This window comes from Alligator mississippiensis, chromosome 1 (genome assembly GCF_030867095.1).
Source record: "Alligator mississippiensis isolate rAllMis1 chromosome 1, rAllMis1, whole genome shotgun sequence".
Lineage (NCBI taxonomy): Eukaryota > Metazoa > Chordata > Crocodylia > Alligatoridae > Alligator > Alligator mississippiensis.
The window spans coordinates 325,212-350,980 of record NC_081824.1 but is presented as its reverse complement, the minus strand read 5'-3'; the positions used below and the strand labels follow the sequence as shown (position 1 = coordinate 350,980).

General features: G+C 56.1%; 1 protein-coding gene across 1 annotated transcript in view; it reads right to left on the bottom strand.

The window, feature by feature from the left end:
- Positions 1-79: 79 nt before the first annotated feature.
- Positions 80-25,769, bottom strand: part of NRBP1 (nuclear receptor binding protein 1) — a 64,518-nt gene continuing 38,828 nt past the window's right edge. The window contains exons 8-18 of the mRNA XM_059727424.1: positions 5,200-5,283; positions 4,914-4,972; positions 3,881-3,979; positions 3,649-3,781; positions 3,291-3,393; positions 1,951-2,001; positions 1,677-1,812; positions 1,533-1,586; positions 1,325-1,388; positions 730-785; positions 80-568 (exon numbers count right to left, since the gene is read on the bottom strand). Of these exons, the coding sequence (XP_059583407.1) occupies positions 470-568; positions 730-785; positions 1,325-1,388; positions 1,533-1,586; positions 1,677-1,812; positions 1,951-2,001; positions 3,291-3,393; positions 3,649-3,781; positions 3,881-3,979; positions 4,914-4,972; positions 5,200-5,283 (938 nt within the window). The 3' untranslated portion in view covers positions 80-469. The remainder of the gene's footprint in view (positions 569-729; positions 786-1,324; positions 1,389-1,532; positions 1,587-1,676; positions 1,813-1,950; positions 2,002-3,290; positions 3,394-3,648; positions 3,782-3,880; positions 3,980-4,913; positions 4,973-5,199; positions 5,284-25,769) is intronic.

The following is a 25,769-nucleotide window of genomic DNA, read 5'->3' as shown; positions in this document are numbered from 1 at the left end:
CCGCCCCGCCCCGCCCCGGCCCCGCCCCGCCCCGGGCTCGGGTCAGGTGCCCGCTGCCCGCACGAGCCGCCGCCGCCGCTTATTTACAAAAGAGTTTTATTAAAAATAGGAAATGACACACAGGGCGGAGGGCCCGGCCCGGCCCCCCCGCGCCCCGCCCCGCCCCGCCCGGGCCCGAGCTGCTGCCAACACGTAAACGAAGTGCGGGGCCGGGGCCGGGGCCGCCCCCCGTGCCGGGCTGTGCAATGACCCGCACCGCCCCCGGCCCGGGGCAGCCCGCCCGGCCCGGCCGAGTCCGCTGCCCGCGAGGCCGGCCCGGCTGGGCTGGGCTGGGCTGCAATAATACTGACTGCCGGAGGAGGGAGGCGCGGGTGTGGGGGGCAGGGGGCAGCGCGGCGCATGCAGGACGAGCTCCAAGCGCGGCAGGGGCAGGGGGCAAGGGGCGGCGGGGGCCCGGCCCAGGGCCCCGCTACGAAGACACGGTGACGGCCGTCAGGGTGCCATTGCGGCCGTAATAGAACTTGCTGAACGCCTCTTCAAGTAAACAGGTGAGCCGGCTCTGGTCGGCCTGGGGAGAGCGCAGGTGAGGGCCTGGCCGGCAGTGGGGGGCACCCAGACCCCAGGGAGCCACAACCCCCAGGGCAGGGGGGGCCTGCCCACCCCCATCCCAGCCCTCAAGGCAGCCTCCCCCCAGCCCCGCTGAAACCCTGCAGGTCCAGGCCTGCTCACCTCGCTGATGAATCCCAGCTGCACCAGCTCGGCCGCCAGCTCCTGGATGTTGTCGTCTGCAAGGCAAGGCAGCATGAGCGGGCAAAATATGAAGGAATTCATCCATCCTTACAGCACAAAAACCCTATAGCTTGGCTTGCAGTAGGAACCCTAAGGAGACCTTCCCAAACAACTGAGATTCGATGCCTCCTCCAACCTGAGCAGGTGGGCAGGGGTGGCCAAAAGGTTGTCCACAAAACAGTATGCTAACTGCAGCACTGCTCTCCTAAGTATACAAAACCACAGAGAGCTGGATAGGCCACACTCGCAGAAGTCCAAGAAGAAATGAAAAGAGAAGGAGCAAACAGAGCCTAGTAGATATGGCTTATGGGGCACCTGGATCAGGAATAGGCGTTTTAAAGGCTGGAGACAAAACTTGGAAAGCAAACCAAGCTACAACCAGTGGGAAGCTGTGCGTCTCAAGCATGGCAAGATCAACTGGCAGTAAATTCAGGGTTAAAGAGGCTGAAAACCTATTTTTTGGACAAAAAGCTTTGGTATTAATGCAGCAGGCAGGCAAGCGCACCAGGCCCCAGCGGGGAAGGCGGCTACTTACTGGGCAGCAGGTCGCAGCTCAGGTGCCGGTTCAACTTGTCTTCCAGTTTCAGCAGCAGCGTCAGCTGCGGGGCAGAGACGGGTCCGTGAGATGCAGCTGCCCGGGGCTGGGGCCTGTTCCTCCCCTCCCGCCTTGGGCCCAACCCCACTGACCCCCACGGGCACAGACAGCCCCCGGAGCCCACCCCGCCGCAGCCAGGGGAACCTACATGGTGCTTGACGCCCTCCTCCACCGACTCGATGTTGCACTGCATCAGCACCACCTGGAAGCGAGCAGAGCGAAAGTGACCCCAGCTGCTGGGCCCTGGCAGGAAGGGGCGCAGGGTGGCGCCTGGCCAGGCAGCCACTCTCACCTTGCGAGTCTCCACCTCGGCAGGCTCCGGGGTCGGGGTTTTCACTGACGGGGGGACAATGGGAGACTTCACTACCTCCTGCTGGGGCTGCTGGGGCCGCGGCATGCCAAAGGCGGTGAGCGGGTAGATCCCGTTCCTGGGAGGCGGAGGGAGGTTAGGACTGCGTGGGCACTGCCCCCACCCCAGGCTGCCCAACCCTGCATATGGCGAGGTCAGGGCAGTGCCCAGCCCCCACAGCGGGTCAGTCTCGGGGAATCGGGGCCTGGCCTCCTACCTCACGTCCTCCAGGAACTTGTCCAACTCCAGTGCTGGAGACTGGGAAAAGCTGGAAGGCAAAAGGAGCGCATGGGAATCTGAGCTGAGCCACATCTGCCAGGATCCCCACTCGCATCAGACCCCTGGAGGTCGCATCCAGCCCAAGCCCTGCCTGAGGCAGGATCAGTTGTGTCCAAACCAGCCTGGCCTTCCATAATCTGAGCTCTGCACCAGACAACCATCAACCCTGACACAGCAGAGACCCTACACCTGACCCTGCCATGGCAGCAACATCCTGCTCCTGTGACAGTTTATCAATAGACACTCAAGAAACCCCAGGCAGGGCCGTGCCCCCGCTGCAGAGGAAGACAAAACCCCACAGTGCAGACCAGTCTGATTAGGGAGAATCCCTTCCTGCCCACAATGCAGTGTCGGGCTTCGCCTGAGTGCAGGGGCGAGACCACAAATGCCCCAGCCTCAGGCTTGCTCAGGGGCAGCCTCTGCTCATTTACTTTGTGCCTATGTCACCAGCTTGACCACCTGCCCCAAGCCCGGTGTGGCACCCGTGAGCCGAGAGCTGCCGCGTCCTCCAAACCGCCCTCCTGCCGAGCTGAGCAAACCAAGCTGCTGGTCTCCTGTGAGAGAGGCTCCCTGTCCCCCCGCTGTGCTCCGTGGCCTGTACTGTTTGGCCTCGTCGTCTCCGATCCTGAGAGATGGAGCTCTGCACAGCTTCCCACTTCTAGCAGCCACTTGCTACCACTAAGAGCATGAGCAGGGGCCTCCAGCTCTGAGAAGCAGAGGCACTGGACCAGGTTGGAGGTGCTGCTGCCAGGAATGGGGAGCTGTCGATCTGGACACAGCAGTCGGGAGACACGGACCCGCCAGTGCTGGAGGGAGAGCACCTGCACCCCAAGCTGAAGGAGAGGCACTATCTAGGCCCCCAGCCTGATGTCTCTGGTCCCTACAAAGCACCTCCGTGTTCCCACATGCAGGTCCCTGCTCTGATCCACCCGGGACCCCAGAGCTGTGCCTCGACCTGAAGGGGACCCCATAGAGCAACCCACGACCACGTCCCACACCCCTACGATCTCTTCCTCCCTGTAGTTCAAAATGCGTCCACCTCCTGGGACGTCAAACAGCTCCTGCTCCCCTCAGCACGGAGTCTCGGTGGAGGCAGGGAGGCCGGCTTGCTCTCACTCCTTGCGCAAGTTCAGCAATAACCGGACCCCCAGCCAGAGCCACATCTCTCCAGAGCAGGGTGGGAGGACCCTGAGCACCTGGCCAGGCTGAGCGGCCCCCCCCATTCACCCTCACACAGCATGGGGTCTGTTACCCCATGGTGCAGGACCAGGCACTCACATCATTTTGACGCCGTCCCGGTCAGGGTGGTAGATCTCTGCCAGCACTGCGCTCATGTCCAGGTTCTTGGTCATTTCCTCGAGGGCGTTCTCTGGAATCATGTCTGCGGAGGAACAGCACAGTCAGCTTGGCACCGAGTCCCCTCCTTGCACTGCTGGCAGCAGCTGGCACAGCAGAGGCCCGGCTCCAGCTCCCAGAGCCAGCAGAGTACCTGCCCAAGTAACGCCGGTGACCCCGGCTTGGCAGGACCATGTTTCTGAGCCATGCAGCCCGGGAGTCCAGCCAGTCAGGGACAGCATGAAGCAGGGGGGTGGGGTCCCCCTGGAAGCCCAGCCTGGGCCCCTCGCCCCATACTCACGCTGGTGCCCCACGATGCAGTGGGAGGCCAGCAGCTTCAGCGACGGCACCTCAAACAAGGCCTGGTGGAACAGGAGCTCCCGGGCAGTGGGCCGCTTCCCCGGGTCCTGCTCCAGGCACTTCTGAATGAACTCCTGCAAGGCAGGGAAAGCTGTGCTGAGACCCTGCTGCACCGGGAGACAGGGCCCAGCCCAGCCTGTGGTCTCACGGGTGCCCAAGCCCACTGCACTCACCCTCTGCAGGCCATCCTCCAGCAGCTGGATGGCACTGTTGATGGCCTCCTGGGGCACGTAAGATGACTCACCATTGCCCTGGATTTCCAGCACCGCCATCTGCCACAGAAACCCATGCAGCAGCCCCAGCAAGCCAACCGCCTGGCTGGCTCTGGCAGCAGGCCCTGGCTCTGCACCAGCCTCCCTGCCTTCCCCACATGCCACCATGGTGCTGTGTGCCACCAGGCTCCTCCTGCATCGCTGCTGGCAGGAGGGAAGCCAAGGCCTGGGGCAGGAGCAGGAGTCGCCTTGTCCACCCCTCTGCCCCACTGCATGGGAAGGCGGCCCGACTGTCCAGAGTGCACGTGCCCAGTGCCCAGTTCCTGCTCAGGGCCTCCTACAGCCTCCTCAGTTGCTGGCCACCCTGCCTCCCAGAATGGGTTTCCCCACCTCCCACACAACCCTTTCGCACTGCAGCTTAAGCCTGTTGCTCCCCGTCTGCTCCCCAGGGGAGGGGCAGCAGTTTGGACCCCTGCTGCACAGCAGCCTTGTGCTTCCCCATGGCCTGCCCTCTTCTCAGCCAGCCCAGGCTCGCTTGTCAGCTGTGCTTCCAGGCCTCCAACCCTGCAGTTCAACTCTGCAGCTGGACCTGCATCTTCTTTGAAATGCAGGGCCAAACTGGCCCGATACTGGCTGTGGACAGCTTTCTGCTCAGCTCCCAGCTCCTTGCTTGGGCCTGCTGAGAACCGCTGGGCTGAGTACCAGCACCAGCAATGGACAAGCAGCCGCGGGACAGACCGTTATGGGACAGAGGGGCCCAGGCCCCTGCCTGGTGAGCTCCACCAGGAAGCAAGTGGTGCGGCCCTCCAGCTGCCCGTAGGGATCTCCGCCCATCTCCGACAGATGCGGCGTCAACAGCGCCTGCTCTCCAGCAGCAGCAGCTCGTTGTCGCAAAGGGATGGGCTGAGGCGCGACCACCAGCCAGTGTCTTGGTTTCCATGTGTCGCCCCCTCCCACCATCCTCGCTCACGCCCAGAGCATGGCCCACGCTCACCTCCAGTGCGCACATCCCGAAGGAGTAGATATCCACTGCGGTGGTGACATTGGCGACTTCTGCAACAGAGGAACAAAGCTCCCAGCGGCTCCCCACACACCTGCCAGGTCCCGGCCGCAGTGGGAGCCCAGGCAGAGTAGGCCCTGCCGCCCCTCCGCCCCTCTCCCAGGGACCAGGGCTCGGAGGCCCAGCTGTAGGCTGGACAGCCCCGGGGGAGCTGGCAGCAGCTCCCGCTACCCGCAGCCTCCCATGGGACAGCCTGCCTCCACGCCGGACCACGCCGCACCTCCATACTCCGGGGCAAAGAAGTGAAGGTTCTTCTGCTCCTCGCGACACGTCTTCACGTGGTTGTTGATTGTGTCTGGCGCCACTGGAAGAGGCCACGGCTGATTAGACTGTGGCCATCCCTGCCCACGGCCCTGAATGCACGCTGTCCCAGAGGCCCCCAGCTGCTTGGAGGAGGCACAAGCTCTCCCCACACCGGGCAGGGCAGAGACCCCTGGGACTGCCTCTCTGTCCCCTCACCAAGGCAGCCCATTTGGGGCTCCCACAGAACCAGAAGCTCCTGGCCCCAGTGAGGGAGAGCAGCTGGCAAGGCTGCCTGGCCTGCGCTGCGCTGCCTGGAGGAGGCTCCCAGCAAACAGCCCCACAGCATCACCCATCGGCCCCACCCCACACACGGTGCAGACAAGGCAGGAGAGCAGCCACGGCTCAGGGCAACAGACAGACAGACAGCTCTGCCACAAAGCAAGGACCTAGAGCTGGCGGGGGCGCTGGCGCAGATCCTGCTCCAGCCATCAGTGGGACAGAGCCAGGCCTGGAGATCAGTGCGGCATCCCAGCACGACCGCACAGCCCTCACTGCAGACCAGGGCTGTGGAAGCACTGTGCCCAGCCCACTGGCACCAATCCAGCAGCATGAGCATGCAGAGCAGTGCAGGTTTGAAGGCAGCCATCTCCCGGTGGCAGGGAACGGCCCCCAGCGCAGGCAGAGCAGCCACCCCACGCCCAGCACTGAGCACACTCCACCCCAGCACAAAGCAGGGCCCCGGCCCACAGGAACGGCACCCCTGCCTCCTTTCCTGTTCAGCAGCCCTCTTTGCTGGTGCAGCTGCCGGTATCGCCAGCACCCATAGACACAGATGGCTCTGGGCGGTGCTTGCTCTAAGCGGCAGAAGCTTCCACAGGGAACTGGAGGAAACAAGGGGATGCCAGGCCACGCTAGCCCATGCCCCAGGGCATGGTCAGCAGCTCGACTGTGCTCAGCTTGTGTGCAGCTGCTGTCAACGAGCCAAGCACGGTGCTGGGAGACCCAGGGAGAAGGGTGAGGACAAGGAAGAGATGATGCCCTGTGATAAACAGTGGTGCCAACACCTCACAACCCTGCCTGCAGGATGGGTTATAGTGTCCAGAGATGCTGCAGGCTAGAGCAGACCCAGGAGAGCAGCAGAGCGGTCCCCCGTGTGGGACATGGGGGAGCAGGGGCTGTAAAGACCAGTCAAGGGTGACGAGCAAGAAAGAGGCAATGCAACGTTTCTAGAATGAACGGCCTGGAGGAGGGAATGCCCTGGTGAGGGGAGAAGGGCCTCGCTGCCTCCCAGTGTAAGAAAGGAAGGACCAGCAGAACCAGAGGGAACACGGAGGTGGATCCAGGCTGTTGCAAAGAGGGGGCAGAAGCAGCAGCTGGCATTGAAGGGGTGGCTGCACCCCAGCTCCTTGCCTCCCCCCACCAGCTGGGCAGACTACACCACGGGAGCAGCAGTGGGGGCCTTTGAGTCTCCGAAGCTGGAAAGAATCCCCTGCTCCCTTCTCGGATGGTAGACGTCCCCCCCACCACTGCTGCCCTGTCTCCACAGATCAAGGGCAGCTCCTGTCCCACTCTAGCTGGGCTGCCCTGGGCCAGGCTAGCGCAGGACAGCAGCCGTGGCAGACGGGTTCCCCCCTCCCTGTGCTTTTTCCCAGGCTGGTGGGGAACGGACTGGACACGGAAGGGACTACGCAATGCAGTCAGACCACGGAGCTCGCTACCATCCAGTGCTACTGCACAAAGCTGGGATAAAGAGCGAACCAACCCTGATGCTCCTACGCAGCATCGGCCTGTCCACAACAGCCAGCTAATAGCTGGCTTGCATCCACAGATGCTTCTCAAGCAAATCCCGGGACGTCATTCTCCCCCTGTACTCGGCCTTAGTGAGGCCGCAGCTGGAGTACTGTGTCCAGTTTTGGGCTCCACAATTCAAAAAGGATGTGGAGAAGCTTGAGAGAGTCCAGAGAAGAGCCACGTGCATGATCAGAGGTCGGGGAAGCAGACCCTACGATGACAGGCTGAGAGCCCTGGGGCTCTTTAGCCTGGAAAAGTGCAGGCTCAGGGGTGATCTGATGGCCACCTACAAGTTTATCAGGGGTGATCACCAGTATCTGGGGGAACGTTTGTTCACCAGAGCGCCCCAAGGGATGACGAGGACGAATGGTCACAAACTACTACAAGATCGTTTCAGGCTGGACATAAGGAAGAATTTCTTTACTGTCCGAGCCCCCGAGGTCTGGAACAGCCTGCCGCCGGAGGTTGTTCAAGCGCCTTCATTGAACACCTTCAAGATGAAACTGGATGCTTATCTTGCTGGGATCCTATAACCCCAGCTGACGTCCTGCCCTTTGGGTAGGGGGCTGGACTCGATGATCTTCCGAGGTCCCTTCCAGCCCTAATGTCTATGAAATCTATGAAATGGTTACAGCCATGCCAGGAGGGAGCAAACTCCTGCCGCAGGGTAAGGCCACCCCCAGCTCTGGGGTCTTTACACCCCACTCTGGCTGCAGTTGCCAGGAGGCTGAGGGCACTGCGGCAGCTCCCGTGCTTCTAAGGCAAGGACAAGCAGCTGAACCAGCATGAGATGTGGCCCTCCTCACACAACAGCCACGCAGGGACATGGACTTGTTAGCGGGAATGGAAGCTCACGGGTTCCTGATGGCCCACGGCACTGAGCCCTCTACCCTGCATCAGACAGGTGCGGGAGATGCTGCGCAGTGGGCACAGGAGACAGGCCTCTTTCACCCCAGCTTCTTGCATGGGGCACAACTGTAGCCTGAGAGAGACCTGCCAGTATCGGGAGAAGACTGTGCCAAGAGCATGTCCCACGAACAAAGGGTGGAGGAGACTTGGCAGACAGAGAGATTGAGGAGCTTGCCCCTGCAGCCCCCTTCACGGGCCTTAAGGTGTTGGGGACCCACGTGCCCACCAGCACCGACACCACAGTGCTTTTAGCCGTCTGACCTTGAGGAGCCCAACCAGGCCAGAGAAAGGAAGAAAGGACACCACCCACCCAGGCCCCAGCCGTGCCCCGAGCAACCAGCAAGCACCTAAAACAGAGTCCTGGGCTCCCACTCGCAGCACTGGGGCTTACTGTACTTTCCCATCTTATCTCTCCAGCCAATCCCTCCAATTTCACAGCCCACGACCAAAGGGACATGAAACAGCTACGTCCAAAACACGGCCCATGCTAATGCCCATTAGCTAGATCCCAGAGGGGCATGGGATACTACTAACCCATTTCCTTTGTCTGCCCTGTCAGCACTGAGTGCGGCAGGGGCCTCTGCAGCAGACACCCCAGATTGCATGATCAGGTCCATGCCTCCACTGCCCAGCGCTCATCTGACTCAGGACAAGAAGTGCAGACATGTGGATATGCAGAAACGCTGACACTCACCACCCCTCTGCCCAAGGTAAGCTGCCCCCGTGCAGTCAGCAGTCACCCCCCCTCCTTGGGGTGGTAGGTCAGAGGACCCCCTGGCTGCTGCCATGTCCAGCTATGTGGTTCCCTGCCACAGCACAGCAAGGTGGAAAACCTATGTCCCAGGGAGTTAACGAAGGGCTAATGGAGCTGCTTTGCACTTAAGCCCTCCCACCCCACGAGGGCCAAGGCGTGTGGTTGCCTTCTGCAGAGGGAGCCCAAGGCAGCAGCCACAGGTTACCAGAGCACGCTGCTTGCACTGCCGTTTAGATGCCAGAGGGTCCAGCACCACCAGCTCAGGCCAGCAGACAGACATGCGGACAGCCCCACGGCACCAAAGCAGAGCGCTGCCAGGTGAAGCGTGACTTGCCCTAGCGCGGTTCTTCAGAAAGCGTGGGACCGCGCAGTGCGAACAGCCGAGAAGCCACTGGTGACCGGGGCAAGTTTCCACCCTCAGATGTGGGGCAGCTCTAAGGAGGCCTGGCAGGAGAGGCGTCCGCTGGCGCCACCCATCGAGAATGTTTTCTGCCCACCAGCAAACGAGCTGTGGAGCAGCAGCGCAGCTAAAAACCAGGGGAAGACGTGTCCGGGCACAGGCACGCATTTACTGTGGATAAAGCCAACTGTGCTGCACAAGATGAGCGCAGCAGACGTCCCAGTCTTACACTCGTGGTAGTGGCTCCATTCCGGTAGAAAGCTACCCGCTGGCGAGCAAGGGGCAGCTGCGCACTGCTGAGAGCTGCGCCAGTGTGCTGGCTGCCTCCACTCCCAGGTAATTCACCTCAGCCCTGCCGACCCACAGCTCAGTCTAAGCTGGCTCCCAGCCATCAGATGGCCATGTGCTGCTTTACAACTCCCTGCTTCCAGCAACCAGCTTGGAAGAGCTGCTCACGAGTCTGCTCCTTGCTGCAGAGGGAAAACTGGGTAATCCGTTGTGACCACAACAACCAACTGGTCTCTGCAAGGCCCTCCTACGGGGGCAGCCAAGGAGATGCAGGCAGAGACTTGTACCGAGGGGGATATTCTCTACATCGCAGCTCCCCGCTGAAGGAACTGCTGAGCCCAGGACAGCTCATACTCTGGTCACGTCTGCTCTGGCTTGGCACAGCAGTCCAAGCTCCTTCCAGCACTGCATTAAGACAGACCACCCCGGCACAGCTTTGTCAGAGAAGACCAGTCACCTCCCAAAGAGCATCCTACTGAAATACAAGCTGTGTCACTTCTGTGCAAAGTGCTGTATGCCCACATGGGGCCAGGGCCCTGCAGCCAAGGAGCTTACAGTCCAGAGCAGGCCCTCTCAGCCAGGGTGCCACGACACCCTGGGAGGCCTTGAAATCCCTTCAAGGGTGCCACACAACACTAGCGCTGTTAGGGAAGCAGACAGGATGTACAAGATAAACCCAGAGACTGAAAAAGCTTCACAGCATTAAAACAGTCCTGCCATGTTGCAGTCTCTCTGAGCTCTTTGCAACAGATGAACCGCACTGGTACTTTTCTGTAGGCAAAACATGAGGGAAAATTAAGAGCTAACATTTTGAGGGGGCCTCAAGTCTCCAAAAGGCTGAGAAGCAGTGGGGCTCACACGCAGGGCGGTCAGGGAGTGCCAGGCTGTGGCTGACCACCCAGGGAGGGGACAGGAGGCTGACGTCTACATGCTTACACTGCCAGCTGACTCCATAAATGTTGCTGCCACAGTGCGGGAGCCCGGCCATTGCCCATGTGGGCCAGGGAGGCTGGTGGCTTGGGAAGAGACAGCTGAGACAAACATCAGGGAAGTGGGCCCTTAGGGCAAAGAACCGACAGCTTCACATCATGTTGGAGCTTCACCAGGCACCTGAGCAAGCATTTCGGCTCCTCAAAAATGCACACAAGTGTGGAAAATGGTCCAGGCATCCCATCTGGAAAAGCCTGCAGCACCGAGTGCTCCGAGTGGGGAATCAGGCACGAAGCATGGTCTGTCAGCATGCTGCTCCAAGCGGGGCCTGGTCTCCTCTAGGAGAGCCCCAGAGCTCCTCTAGGGTCTCGAGGCCTCTGCGGGGCCCTCAGCAGAACAGCTGCCCTGGCTGAGCTCATCGCAAGCATGCTTGGCTGAGATGGATTCACGGCAGCAGCCATGCGTCACTGTGCAGGGTTATACGCAGCTACAGCAAGGACAGTAGTATGCCAAGGCATCAGGCAGAGCCACGACTGAGGCAGCTCCCACATGGCAGCCCTCAGAAAAAGCCTTGGGGAGAAACACCCAAATTAGGCCACTAAACATGATTGCTCTCTGCTTGGCCAGTGCTGTCAGTTCAGACATGGCGCCATATTTCTACGCCAGCATCGACTCGCAGCATCCGATGTTTCACATCTGCTTCCTGCTAACTGCTGTAGGTCCGGCATGTGCAGCTGCAGACAACCCTGACAGCAGGAGAACAGGCTCCCCAAGCAGATGCATGCTCTTTGGAGGGACTGCTGGAGCTCCCATATTTGCTCCAGCCCAGATGCCCTAGGCACCAAATCAAGCAATATTTCTCAACCAAAGAGAAACTTCAGATCTGAATCCCTGTACCTGGGAGAGCTCTCAACAGCAATCATGATATGCTATAAGTCTGCAGGAGAAATAACACATGTGATCAGGCGTTTTAAAAGGAAGTGACTACTGAGCTCCCTAAATCTTTAAATGCCGATTTCAAAGAAGACTGAGCCAATGAAGAAATTTAAGGTGGGGGGGCCGCAAATACCGTTGCAGAAGCAGCATATTAGAATCACAGAACATGAGGGCTGGGAGGGATCTGAGGATGCATGAGGTCCCGCGTGCACGTGTGCCCCTTAACCAACTGACTGACCGGAGGCGGTGGCGGCGGCGGCGGCGGCGGCAAAGGAATCGGCAGCGGGGGCAGCAGCAGCTGATCCCCCGAAGGTAAGTGTGGCAGAGGGACCCGGCGCAGCTGAGCCGGATCCGGAGGGGAAGCCCCCCAGGTCCCACATAGCTGAGCCGGCAGGGAGCTGCGCTCCCGAGCCACGCAGCACGAACAGAGCGCGCAAACAGGCATTCGCGCCGGCGGGAGGGCCAGGAGCGGGACTCCTGTAGGGAGGGGTAGGGCGTAGACACCACACAGGTCTACAAACAGCAGCTTATAGAATGGTGTCGACGAGGAGTGCTGCTAGGGCCTCTGCCCAGGGGGACAAGGCTACCTGGGGCAGGTCTGAGGCCTCCACCCAGACCGAGCCCATGGGGGAGCGGATGTCCCCCTACCTCCTGGCCTGTGGGGGATCCCCAGCAGGGCCGGGGGGGCAGAGATTGGGGGCCCCCACACCTGTCCGGCAGGTGCCCATTTTAGGGCTCTGGAGGCGCAGGTGAGGGAGCTCCGGGAGGAGGTTAGCAAGCTGAGGGGGAGCAGGGAGGCGGAGGATGAGATTGACAGTTATTTCCTTTCCCTGCAGGACCAGGCACCGAAGGAAGAAGCACCCAGGGGAATACCCTCCACAGCAGAGTGGCAGACGGTCACAGCCAGGACCGGAGCAGCTCGCAGAGAACCGGTACCAGCTTCTCCAGTTCAACTGGAGAACAGGTACGAGGCCCTGGCGACCCTGCAGGAGGTGGAAGGGGAGGAGGAAACCCTTGGGCAGGAAGAAACACCACGTTCTTCACACTCCAAACAGATCAAGAGATCCACGAGGACCCAGAGGAGGAGGCGACGAGTGCTCGTCATAGGCGACTCCATCCTGAGAGGTACGGAAGGACCCATCTGTCGCCAGGACCCCTCGGCACGAGAGGTATGCTGCCTCCCTGGAGCAAAGATTCGGGATGTGACGGAGGTAATCCAGGCCAGGATCAAGCCCACCGATTACTACCCCACGGTCCTAGTCCATGTGGGTACTAATGATGCGGCCAGGAGAACCCCCGATCACTTGATGGCGGACTACAGTGCTCTGGGTGGCGTGCTGAAGGAGTTCGGTGCACAGGTGGTTTTCTCTTCCATCCTACCAGTGACCGGACGAGGAAGACGGCAGGAGAACTGCATCAGAGAGACCAACTGGCGGCTTCGGCAGTGGCGTCTCGAGACAGGCTTCGGCTTCCTGGACAACGACCCGCACATCACGACGAGGGACATGCTCAGCTGGGATGGGCTTCACCTGTCCCCCAAAGGTAAGCGTGTGTTTTCTTCCAGGTTGGCGGATCTCCTCCGGCGGGCTTTAAACTAGGCTCGCCGGGGGGAGGGGAAGATGAGGGCGGGGGAAGCTGTGGACCACCAAACCATGTGGCACCCACAAGGACAGCCCAGCCTGAAAAAGGAGAGCATTGGGAACCTGAAAGTCATGGGGCGGCCAGCACGACGGCACAGGTAAGAAATGAGAAGGTAAGAAATAAGGGCCCCTTGGGACTCAGAGCGGGGGGTAGCAAAGGCACCAGTCGCAGGGCTCAAGTCAAGGGCTCATATACTAATGCTAGGAGCATGGGGAACAAGCAGGATGAACTAGCGCTCCTGCTTGCACTAAACACCTATGACTTAGTGGGGTTAACGGAAACCTGGTGGGATTCATCCCATGACTGGGCGGTACATATTGAGGGTTATAGGCTGTACAGAAAGGACAGGTCAGGGAAGAAAGGGGGGGGGGGGGTTGCACTTTATGTCAGTGAGCAATATACATCAACCCTCATCAAGACAGAATCCAAGGTTGAGGAAGTAGAAGGATTGTGGGTTAGGTTACATGGGGGGCAAGGAGAAAGGGATTTGGTGGTAGGGATCTGCTACAGACCCCCACACCAAGGGGAAGAAAGATTCGGGGCTCCTGAGGCAACTCTCGGAGACCATAAAAGCTAAAGAGGCGGTAGTCATGGGGGACCTAAACTACCCGGACATCTGCTGGGAGTCACAGACAGCAAAGTCCCACCGCTCATGCAGGTTTCTAACCTGTGTACAGGACCTCCACCTGACACAGAAGGTACACGGTCCCACTAGGGGGAATGCCATACTGGATCTGGTATTGGCAACGGGAGATGACATGGTAGCGGACCTCCAGATCGGTAGCCATCTGGGGGACAGTGATCACCTAATAATAGAATTCACCATAAGACGTTGAGTGGGTAAGGTAACTAGTAGGGTGAAAGTGCTAGACTTTAGGAAAGCTGATCTCATTGCACTCAGGCAATTAGTCAAGGAAGCACTGCAGAGTAGGAGTTTTGATGGGATGGGAGCCCAAGAAGGGTGGCTGTGCCTTAAAGAAACGATCCTTCGGGCACAAAGCAAGACGATCCCCGAGCGAGGCAAAAAGAGGGAAAGGGGCCAGGAGGCTTCCCTGGCTGACCAGAGAAATCCAGGGCAGCCTAAGGGCCAAAAGGGGAGCACATAAAAAGTGGAAACAAGGTGAGATCACTAAAGATGAATATACCTCCTCTGCTCGTGCTTGTAGGGAGGCAGTTAGACGGGCCAAAGCTACCATGGAGCTGAGGATGGCAACCCAAGTAAAAGACAACAAGAAATAGTTTTTTAGATATATAGGGAGTAAAAGGAAGGCCCAGGGAAGAATAGGACCCCTGCTAAATGGGCAGAAACAATTGGTGACAGACAGGGGGGACAAGGCTGAACTCCTCAACGAGTTCTTTGCCTCAGTGTTCTTAAGCGAGGGGCACGACAAGTCTCTCACAGGGGTTGTAGAGAGGCAGCAGCAAGGCGCCAGACTGCCATGCGTAGACCCTGAGATGGTGCAGAGTCACTTGGAAGAACTGGATGCCTTTAAGTCGGCAGGCCCGGATGAGCTCCATCCGAGGGTGCTGAAGGCACTGGCCGACATCATTGCAGAGCCACTGGTGGGAATATTTGAGCGCTTATGGTGCACAGGCCAAGTCCCGGAGGACTGGAAAAGGGCTAACGTGGTCCCCATTTTCAAAAAGGGGAGGAAGGAGGACCCGGGCAACTATAGGCCAGTCAGTCTCACCTCCATCCTTGGTAAAGCCTTTGAAAAAATTATCAAGGCTCACATTTGTGAGAGCCCGGCAGGTCAAATTATGCTGAGGGGAAACCAGCATGGGTTCGTGGCAGGCAGATCGTGCCTAACCAATCTAGTCTCTTTTTATGACCAGGTTACGAAACGCCTGGACACAGGAGGAGGGGTGGATGTCGTATACTTAGACTTCAGGAAGGCCTTCGATACGGTATCCCACCCCATACTGGTGAACAAGTTAAGAGGCTGTGACGTGGATGACTACACAGTCCGGTGGGTGGCGAATTGGCTAGAGGGTCGCACCCAGAGAGTCGTGGTGGATGGGTCAGTATCAACCTGGAAGGCTGTGGGCAGTGGGGTCCTGCAGGGCTCGGTCCTTGGACCGATACTCTTTAATGTCTTCATCAGTGACTTGGACGAGGGAGTGAAATGTACTCTGTCCAAGTTCGCGGATGACACAAAGCTATGGGGAGAAGTGGACACGCCGGAGGGCAGGGAACAGCTGCAGGCAGATCTGGACAGGTTGGACAAGTGGGCAGAAAACAACAGGATGCAGTTCAACAAGGAGAAATGCAAAGTGCTGCACCTAGGGAGGAAAAATGTCCAGCACACCTACAGCCTAGGGAATGACCTGCTGGGTGGCACGGAAGTGGAAAGGGATCTTGGAGTCCTAGTGGACTCCAAGATGAACATGAGTTGGCAGTGTGACGAAGCCATCAGAAAAGCCAATGGCACTTTATCGTGCATCAGCAGATGCATGACAAATAGGTCCAGGGAGGTGATACTTCCCCTCTATTGGGTGCTGGTCAGACTGCAGTTGGAGTACTGCGTGCAATTCTGGGCGCCGCAATTCAAGAGGGATGCGGATAACCTGGAGAGGGTCCAGAGAAGGGCCACTCATATGGTTAAGGGCCTGCAGACCAAGCCCTACGAGGAGAGACTAGAGAAACTGGATCTTTTCAGCCTCCGCAAGAGAAGGTTGAGAGGCGACCTTGTGGCCGCCTATAAGTTCATCACGGGGGCACAGAAGGGAATTGGTGAGTATTTATTCACCAAGGCGCCCCCGGGGGTTACAAGAAACAATGGCCACAAGCTAGCAGAGAGCAGATTTAGACTGGACATTAGGAAGAACTTCTTCACAGTTCGAGTGGCCAAGGTCTGGAACGGGCTCCCAAGGGAGGTGGTGCTCTCCCCTACCCTGGGGGTCTTCAAGAGGAGGTTGGATGAGTATCTAGCTGGGGTCATCTAGACCCAGCACTCTTTCCTGCCTATGCAGGGGTTTCGGACTCGATGATCTATTGAGGTCCCTTCCGACCCTAACATCTATGAATCTATTTAGTCGAACCCCCTGCTCAGAGCAGGACCAGCCCAGCTACATCAACCCAGACAAGGCTTTGTCTAGCTGGGTCTTGGAAACCTCCAACAATGGAGCTTCCACCACCTCTGGGAAGCATGTTCCAGTGTTTTACTACCCTCCTAGTGAGAATGTTTTTCCTAATATCCAACCTCAACTTCCCTTGCTGCAGCTTGAGCCCATTGCTCCTTGTCCTGCCATCTGCCCCCACTGAGACCAGCCCAGCTCCATGCTCTTTGCAGCCCCCCTGCAGGGAGGTGAAGGCTGCTATTCAATCCCCCTCGGTCTGCTCTTCTGCAGACTCAATCAGCCCAGTTCCCTCAGCCTCTCCTCACCAGTCCTGTCCCCCAGCCCACAACTATTTTTGTTGCCTTCTGCGTGACTTTCTCCAATATGTCCACATCCTTTCTGTAGTGGGGGCCCAAAACTGGACACAAGGCTCCATGTATGGTCTCCCCAATGCCAAATAGAGAGGAAGAATCACTGCCCTCATCTGCTGGCAACGCTCCTACCAATGCAGCCCAGGATGCCGGTAGCTTTCTTGGCAACAAGGGCACACTGATGGCTCCTGTTCAGCTTCTTGTCCCTTGTCACTCCCAGGTCCTTCTCTTTATATTTATGAAGGGTAAGCAGAATGACAGACCAGTACCCCTGGTATCTGGCTTGCAAAGGTTGACATGAGCTGCAATCCATAAGAGACGTAACAGTAGCTCCTTAAACAAGATCTAATAGCTAGAAGTTGGAGCTACAGGCATTCTGACCAGAAATACAGCACATTTTTTGACTAGGGACAATTAAACCTTTCACCAACATCATCTTCAAGGACACAGAGGAGTCTGTGCACTGCTTTTGGGGGTCATTCAACAGGCTGGACGGTGGTCTAAAACAGCAGTTCTCAACCTTATTAGACTCAAGGCACTCATCAGAAAATGCCAGCTCTTTGCTCACACTAGTTCTTCGGCTATAGAGTAGCACTAAAGCAATTCTGTTGCAAAGACCACAGAAAGGCCATGACAGGAAAGAGTGATTTGGACACTGAATTCTTATTTGAAATCTCTGGGCTAATTTTGTAAATCATGCATAGGCGTTTGCACGTCTCATGGTCTTACTACTGCACAGCTCCCTGGTTGAGAATCGCTGGTCTGGAAGCGACAGGCTGGATGCAGAAGGCATGGTTTTTGTGGTCTGAGCTATGCTGAAGGTCAGACTTCATGGGCACACCGGCCCCTGGGGCAACTCTACACTAGGTCTCTGGAGACTGGAGGGTAGGGAAAAAGAACAGCTGCACTGCCCTGTTTCAGATCTTACAACAGTCCTCAGACCACAAAACTGTTCTGCACCAAGCTTACACATGACATTTGTGTCACAGTAAAATATGGACAGCAGCCAGAAATTGTCTTTCTAATATAAGACTGTACTTAAATATTTCTCGACTTATTTGCTTCACTGTCACTTATAGACTAGGTTTAGTGTCTGGGAGCAAAATCTGCCTGCAATAAAAGCAGCTTAATGAAGATATATTTTGTTACATTTAAATAAAAAAAAATAACATTCTTTACGATATGGAAAAAAGAAACATAAAAACAGACTATAAATATACAGAAACGTTATAAAAATGTTGCAGTTATGACTAGAAATATTCCTTCCTCGTGGTCACGTTAATAAACCAGAATTTTACTTGTTAAACTTTGAAGAACTAAATACCTTCCAAATCAATTTTGTGCAACTGCCTGTAGGGTGGCAGATGACAGAACAAGGAGCAATGGGCTCCAGTTGCAGCAAGAGAAGTTGAGGTTGGATATTAGGAAAAACTTCCTGATGAGGAAGGCAGTAAAACACTGCAACAGGTTACCTAGCGAGGTGGCGGAAGCTCCATCTTTGGAGGTTTTGAAGACCTGGTAAGACAAAACCTTGGCTGGGATGATCTAGTTAGAGCTGGTCCTGCTTTGAGCATGGGGTTGGACTAGATGCGACCTCCTGAGGTCCTTTCCAGCACTAATTTTCTATGATTCTTTTAAAGAAGCTGAGCACTGGGAAGCCACCAAATCCAGCTTGGAACCCAACTGCTCTCCTGAAGAGCTGTTTTTCCACACAGATTTTGGCCACCATGCAGATGAGGTTGCAGTGCTGCCCTGGCTCAGATGGCAGCCTTGGCAGAGTCCAGTCACTCCCGTCTCCATGCCTATGTAGGTCTGGTCACAGTCACTGCACTGGCTCACTACTAAAGAACCACACAAGGGTCTCTTCTGACCCTGCAGAAGGAAGCCTGTTGTGAGGCAGGAGCATGCAATCTGCTAGCTCATCTGCCTGGGCCCAGGTTTGAACTCGGCACCTGTGGGGGCAGGTGGCATCAGGGTATCAACTCTCGCTGCAGGGCATCAGTTTGGGAACTCTTGCCACTCAGCATGCTGCCATGTGCCCTCACAAGCCTTGCTTCCTTGACTTAGCTAGCTACCAGCCCTGGCCACAGGTCAACAGCCAGAGAACATCTGTCTCTTGTTGATGACTGGTGGCTCGACGATACACAGCTCAGGTACTGCACAGCATGGCTCCAGTGACTGGGACTTCCGTGATGCTGTGTAGCACCCAACCTATGTAAGGGGCACTTTGTATATACCTGTGCCATACTCAGTACCACCATCAAGCCCTATTCTGGGGCCCCTAAGGCCTAAACACCAGCCAGAGCTGAATGGTGGAGCCATAACTCCAGACTGACCTGTACCTGACAAAGCACAGAGCTGGCTAGAGCCTGCCTTGCCAACCGTCTCCAGAGCTCCCCCACAGTGCCAAAACCAACTTGTATTCGGCTGCAGAGGACACTTTCCTTGCACGCCACCAGTGCAATGCCAAACCTTCTGCCAAAAAACAGAGACCCTGTCCGATCACTGTATAATTAGTGGCCTGTGGTCAGGTTACATCCATGAAGGATGGGGACACCCGCTCACCCTTGACTTGGAAGCCACACAATTCACCATGCGCAGATAGACTTTTCCTCCAGGGAAAGGTGAAACTTTCCAATACTTCTGCTTCCTTGAAGCCACCTTCTCATGTGAGCCTTGTGCTGACAGCATGAAGCAAAGCAGAATATGCCAGTTCAGCCTCTCCAAGCTCTCAATGGAAAGGCAGAGAAGCTAGCTCGCAACTCCACTGTTGCAGAAACTGTGCCAGCAACCCCACACCCTTAGAATCATAGACAGTGAGGTTTGGAAGGGACCTTGGAGGTCACATCTAGTCCAACACCCTGCTCAAAGCAGGACCAGCCCCAGCTACATCACCCCAGCCAAGACCTTGTCTAGCCGAGTCTTCAAAACCTCCAAGGATTGAGATCCCACCACCTCTCTGGGAGCCTGTTCCAGTGCTTCACCACCCTAATCATGACAACGTTTTTCCTAATATCCAACCTCAACTTCCCTTGCTGCAGCTTGAGCCCATTGCTCCTTGTTCTGTCATCTCCCCCACTGAGAACAGCCCAGCTCCATCCTCTTTGCAGCCCCCCTGCAGGGAACTGAAGGCTGCTATCAAATCCCCCTCGGTCTTCTCTTCTCCAGACTAAATCAGCCCAGTTCCCTCAGCCTCTCCTCAGAAGTCATGTCCCCCAGCCCCACAACCATTTTTGTTGCCCTCCACTGGACTCTCTCCAATCGACATCCTTTCTGAAGTGGGGGGGCCAAAACTGGACACAGGGCTCCAGATGTGGCCTCCCCAGTGCTGAATAGAGGGGAAGAATCACTGCCCTTGATCAGCTGGCAAGACGCCTACCAGTGCAGCCCAGGATGCCATTAAGTCTTCTTGGCAAAAAAGGCACACTGCTGGCTCCTGTTCAGCTGCTTGTCCACTGTAACCCCAGGTCCTGAACTGTGGCAAAACAGGAGCTTCCCAATGCATGAAAAGTAGCAGAAAATGAGCAAGACGCTTTGTATGACATGCACCTGGGGAGTCCTAGAGATCCCATATCAAAGTTAGGATCCCAACTGTTTAAAAAATGAGGCCCAATATTTAAGCATCTAACTTCAAGCCCTTCGGGGATGGGGTGGGAGAGGAATAAAAAACCAGAGCTGAACTGATTCTACAACCATCGCATACAATGTGCACACAGCAGTCACCACTTTCTGCTACAGACTTTTCAGGTGCTAATAAACTTGGCCAAACGAACTCTACCAGCTGGTTTCCCATGCTGCCTACATGTCTCACACTGCCTACGTTTCTCACACTGATTTCTAGGGGGAAATCTTGGCATAATATTCTGCTGTTTCAAAAAAAACTGGATTTAGCAGGGATATGATTTTCGCTGTGCTTGTGAAACTGCCAAGTCTGGCCAAGTTATAAGCCTCTGGAAAATCCGTATGCACCTGCTCAGACTTGCTTCAGTCAAAGGCATAACAAGACCCAATGGCTGGAGACAAAAGGTGGAGAAATATGGATTAAGTAGGGTGCAGCTTTCTTTAAAAGGGTGATCAGTCACTGGAACCACTTACCTCCACTGCTGCAGAGGCTCCAGGACTAGCAGTTTCAGGTCTAGATAAGGCATCTTCTAAAAACTCTGCTCTAGTTTGAGCAGGAACCGATTCTGTGAAGTCCTGTGGGCCCAAGCTGTGCAGGTCCAACTGGGTGACCACAAAGTCTCCTACACGGCTGTCCAACTGGTGGCCCCCAGGCTCTGCTCCCCCTATCACTCTCCTACTGCCAGTCTCTGGGCTCCCCTCCTTCTGACTCTTGGGGCAGGGCATCACAGCCCGCAGGGCCAAGCCATCCCCTTGACTGCTCAGGAACTCAGACAGCCTTGGTGTAATCCAGGAATCCAGCCTGGCAGTAGGGTAACAAAGGAGGAAAGGGGATGGGTGATGACAAAAGGCAGGAGCTAGAGGAGGGTAGAAGATAAGATGAAGGAACAGCAGGCCGGGGAAGGGGCGGGGGGAGGCCTTGATTTCTTCTCCACTTCTGCCCTGTGTGGGCACCGAGGGCCTAATCTTGTGGGAGCAAGGATGCTCAGCCCCTCTTCCCCAGCTGGGCAGGCAGGCAGCAGCACCTGTCACGTCCTGCCTGACCAAGGCCAAGGGCCCAATCCTGACCACACCCCTCCTTCAAAATATCCTAGATCCACCAAGATGGGGTATGAAAAAGGGAGTCGGGGAAAGTCAAGCAGGAAGAGACTGAGTGGGCAGTAGAGAGGGGAACAGGGTCCAGCAGTGGGGCCCCACTGTTCTGGGCTGCAGGCCAGGCGAGTGGTCGAGAAATGTACAGTCGAGAAGTGTAAAGTGCTCCACCTCAGGACAAGCAACCCCCAACACCTACAGGCTTGGCAGCACCAAACTGACTAGGACCACGAAAGAAAGGGACCTGGGGGTAATAACAGACCACAGTATGAATATGAGCCACCAGTGCAATGCTGTAGCCAGTAGAGCAAACAATACTCTGGCATGCATCAACCGACGCATCTCCAGCAAAACCAAGGAGATGATTCTTCTGCTCTACTCCGCGCTGGTGAGACTGCAGGTGGAGTACTGCCTCCAGGTCTGTGCACTGCACTTTAACAAGGATGTGGACAAGCTTGAGAGAGTCCAAAGAAGAGCCACCCGTATGATCAGTCTTACATGGCAAGTCATATGAAGAAAGGCTGAGGGATCTGGGACTCTTCAGCCTGAGGAAAAGAAGGCTGAGAGGGGACCTGGTAGCAGTGTACCATTACAGTAGGGGAGTACATCAAGGGCTCAGGAAGCAACTGTTCACCAGGGCGCCCGAGTGGAAAAATAGGAGCAATGGCCACAAGCTCCTGGAAAACCGATTCAGGCTCAACATTAGGAAAAACTTCTTTACAGTCAGGGTGTCCAGACTGTAGAAAAAGCTCCCTCCAGAGGTGGTGCAATCGCCTATCCTGGAAATCTTCCAGAGGAGACTAGACAGTCACCTTGCTGGGGTCACCTGACCCCAGTTATCTTTCCTGCTTGGTGCAGGGGGCCAGACCCAACGATCTTCCGAGGTCGCTTCCAGCCCCTAATGATCTATGAATCTGTGGGCCCTGCCACCTTACCCGGCACATGGATTCAGTCCAGCACACAGTACCACATTATCTGGCCCACAGGGCTTGGACGTGTGGTGGCAGGGGAGCAGTGGCAGTCTCTCTAGCCACCACTCCCCTCCAGTCAAGTTTCCAGACTTGTGGGGAGCGCTGCAGGCCAAGGCTGAGCACCACTGCATTGGGCACACTCCCTTGCCAGGCCTGGAGCTGGAGCCACTCTGCACCCCAGCACTCCTCTGTTCCCTCTCAAACACCTGCAATACACACCAGCAAGTACATCACTAGCCTTCTAGTGGCAGGTCCACAGAGCCCCTGGGGACCATTCAGCAATATCCACTAGGGAGAAACATTTTAAGGAAGGGCAGGTCATTAGAAAAAAAAAAATTCTTCACAGTAAGGGTTGCCAAAATCCGGAACGGGCTTTGAAGGGAGGTGGTGCTCTCCCCTACCTTGGGGGTCTTCAAGAGGAGACTGGGCAAGCACCTAGCTGGGGTTGCCTGACCCCAGCACTCATCTGCTCAGGGCAGGGGGTCAGGCTTGATGACCTACTGAGTTCCCCTCCGACCCTAACATCTATGAATCTATAAAGGTCCAGATAACTTGCGCCTAGGGTCCTCAGGAGCATTGGAAAAGAAATAGGTCTCTTGGTGTTCATTAGAATTCTGGGGGAATTCCAGAAGTGGTTAGTATCTCATGCTGATATCCAAAAGGGAGAGCAGTACAACCCAGTGAACAGCACAGCGCAAAAGACCCAGACAAAGCAATAGAGCCTGCATGTTTATGGAAAGTACTGTTGAGATCTAATTCATTCTTTAAGGAGAGTACACGTTTGGTTGATAAAAGTAACTGTTAAAACGCAGATCTTGATTTTTGTAGACACTCTATTGGCCAAGTCACGTATAATATTATGCTATGTCCAGATTAAAAACCAATACTAATTAATCCACTTAACATGTCTAAGACCTGGCTAATTGCCAGATCTCTGAAGAAGTAATGGAAAATCTGACAGAGGTTTCTAGCAGAGTTCCATAAGGATCAGGACTAGGTCTGAGGCTAATCCACATTTTCACTTACCTGGAAGTTGCAGAGAACTGAGGCAAGAATTTTGGGTAACAACTGATGAAGCATAATTGAGGACACAGCAGACAGGCAGGAATCCAGGTCACCTGATGAAACTGGATCTCTTCAGACAAACTGGGCATTAAAGCCAAATGCAAGATGAGTCCAGGAACAAGCGATGCAGGCTGTACCTGCTGAGCAGGGAACATCCTGGACCCAGAGACGGATTAGACCACACTCCCATTTCCATTAATGTCAGAACTGATTTCACAAGGCAATTGGGCTTACAGTGGACAAGCCGCCTGGCAGGGTGCCAGGACAATGCTGTGACAGAAGTGGTCTAACATGACCCTTGGATGTTTAAACAGGCTGGAGCAAGGAGGCGATTCTATTCGTGTATGTGGCACTGGAGAGACCCTACTGGAATGCAGCATCCAGCTTTGAAACATTACCAAAGGACCCTGAGGAACAGGGAGGATGCAGTCATCTAGGAGTAAGCTCAGCTGCACCCTGTGAAGTGCCTGATGTCTGCTTCTTGTTTTGTCCCTGGAGAGCAGGCAATTCTCAGCAGGTGTCTGAACCCAGAAGCTATTTGGTTTGAGTGCCGTTACGTCTGGGAAGTCTGGCACCCGCGAGTCATTTACATGTGACAGCAGGAAAATCTGAACCACTACAGCTTTGTGAACTGCCTACACACGTCTGGGAAGAGCTGGCTGTTGGCATGCAGGTCACCGTCAAAGTAACGCCACATGGTAGACTGATTTCATGGCTGAGCACAAGGCTGCACTGAGCCATGTCATCCCAAGAGCAGCCAGCCAAACACAGGCTGCGAACAGATCACCTGGTGCCCGTATGTGGTCAGTCTGATCACCACCTCTACGCACCACATCACAAACGCATCAGCTTTTCATTTGTGACTCCCATCAGGTGAGAGAATGCTCTGGTGCCTGCCTCACACCCACTGTCACTTCAGGCAACAAAAGACAGTGTCTCCCAGGCAGTCTGGGTGTGGGAAAGTCACTGGCTCCAAGGCAACCAAAACAATTTCCATTCTAGTTAGTGCAACATGCAGGTTACAGTGACGAGCATCACATGCCTGTCTGCTATAGGTGTGAAAGCAACAGCTCAACATGTCCCCAGAGACAGATGGAGGAGATAAACCACAAAACCTAAAGAGAAGTAACAAAGCAGTTACATTCGAAAGCACCATGCAAGGGCTGCTTTCACAAGTGACCAACTTTCAAATAGCTGTTGGGAGTCTGATTTGGGTGATCTAGAAGCCAGGAGAGCAAGCCCTAGCAGGCCCTCCCCATCTGAGCCATGCAGGTCACATCCCTACTGAAGTGAATGAGCGTGTGAAGAACATAGGGAACTGAGAACAAGCCAGGAAGGGGCTAAGACGACACAGGAGGATTGGAAGGCCCCAGAGGGCAGCAAGGATGGTCAGGGGCCCAGGAGACTTCTCTACAAGGGGAGACTAAATGGGCTGGGACTTTTCAGCTTACAGAAGAGATGGCCAAGGGGGCATGAGAGCACTGTACAATCCGGAGTGGTGTGGAGAGGGCAAGCAGGGATTCACTATTCTCCACACACACTCCCAGAACTAGGGGGCATGCGAGGAGATCATCAGAAAGCGGGTTTCAAATTATCAGAGGAAGGTCCCTTTCACACAGTGCGTAGGTAATGCACAGACCTTATGGGCACAGGGCAACGTGGACTAGACCTATTCAATACCCATCGATGGCCTGACCCTGCACCAACATCACCATTAGGGCCGCAACCTCGACATTAGGACTTCCTGGTCCTCTACATGCTGGAAGCTGCAGGAGAGCAGGGGCAAAGGACCAGCAGTCTGCTCTGTGCCACAGATACAGGCCGTTGGGTTGAACAGCTTCGGGGCTGACCCAGTCTGGCATTGCTTCTGTTCCTAACTGGCCACAATGTCATTCAAGAGAGACCAGCTCCACCCCCTGGGGAGAGGAGATGTGTATGATTGCTAAGGCAGCCCACAACCCCCAATGCCCAGGAACCTCCCAGGCCTCCAAGACCAGGCTCCCCGGCACTACGCGACACCACAGCTCCTCCTCTGCTGCCTGCCAAGCTGGAAACCTGCTGCTCATCCCAACAGGCCTTTGGTGGGGTGGCTCAGGGCAGGAGGGCAGAGCACTACCCCAGATGTCACTCCAACAGGAGAGCTGGCAGGATCTCGGACACACCACACAGTGCCGAGGGCAGGCTCGTCACATCGTGTCATCAAACCCAGACATGGTCACGAGCCACGTGACCCACCCTACCCCTTCCAGACCCTGTCATGCCTCAGCAAGCTCCCCACCCACACCGCGCAGCTCAAGCCCTGGCTGGGGGGAGAGAGAGCCTCATGTCAGTGACAGACTTGCTCTGGTGGGAGATCCACATGACTGCAGGGTGCAGAACAAGTTTCACTGGGACATCTGGACTGAAAACAGTCATCTATGGGGTTAACGAAGCTACAGGCAAGCAGCTAGATAGCTGAGCAAGAAGCAGGGAGTGGGCAGCCTGACCCTCAGCCAACCCTAGCATAACAGCAGCAGGTAAGAGCCCAATGTCTGTGGAGTTTGGCTTGAAGCAGTTTGGAGCAATGCATTTGACCGGCTCAGCATGCAGGAGCTGGCATGCAACAGGGTCCACAGGCTAGCACGGGCTAAGGACAAGGAGAGGAACAGCTAACACTGAGGAGACTATACACAGGGCAGCGCTCCCTCTCTGTAAGGCTCTGGCTGGGGCCAAGCCGGC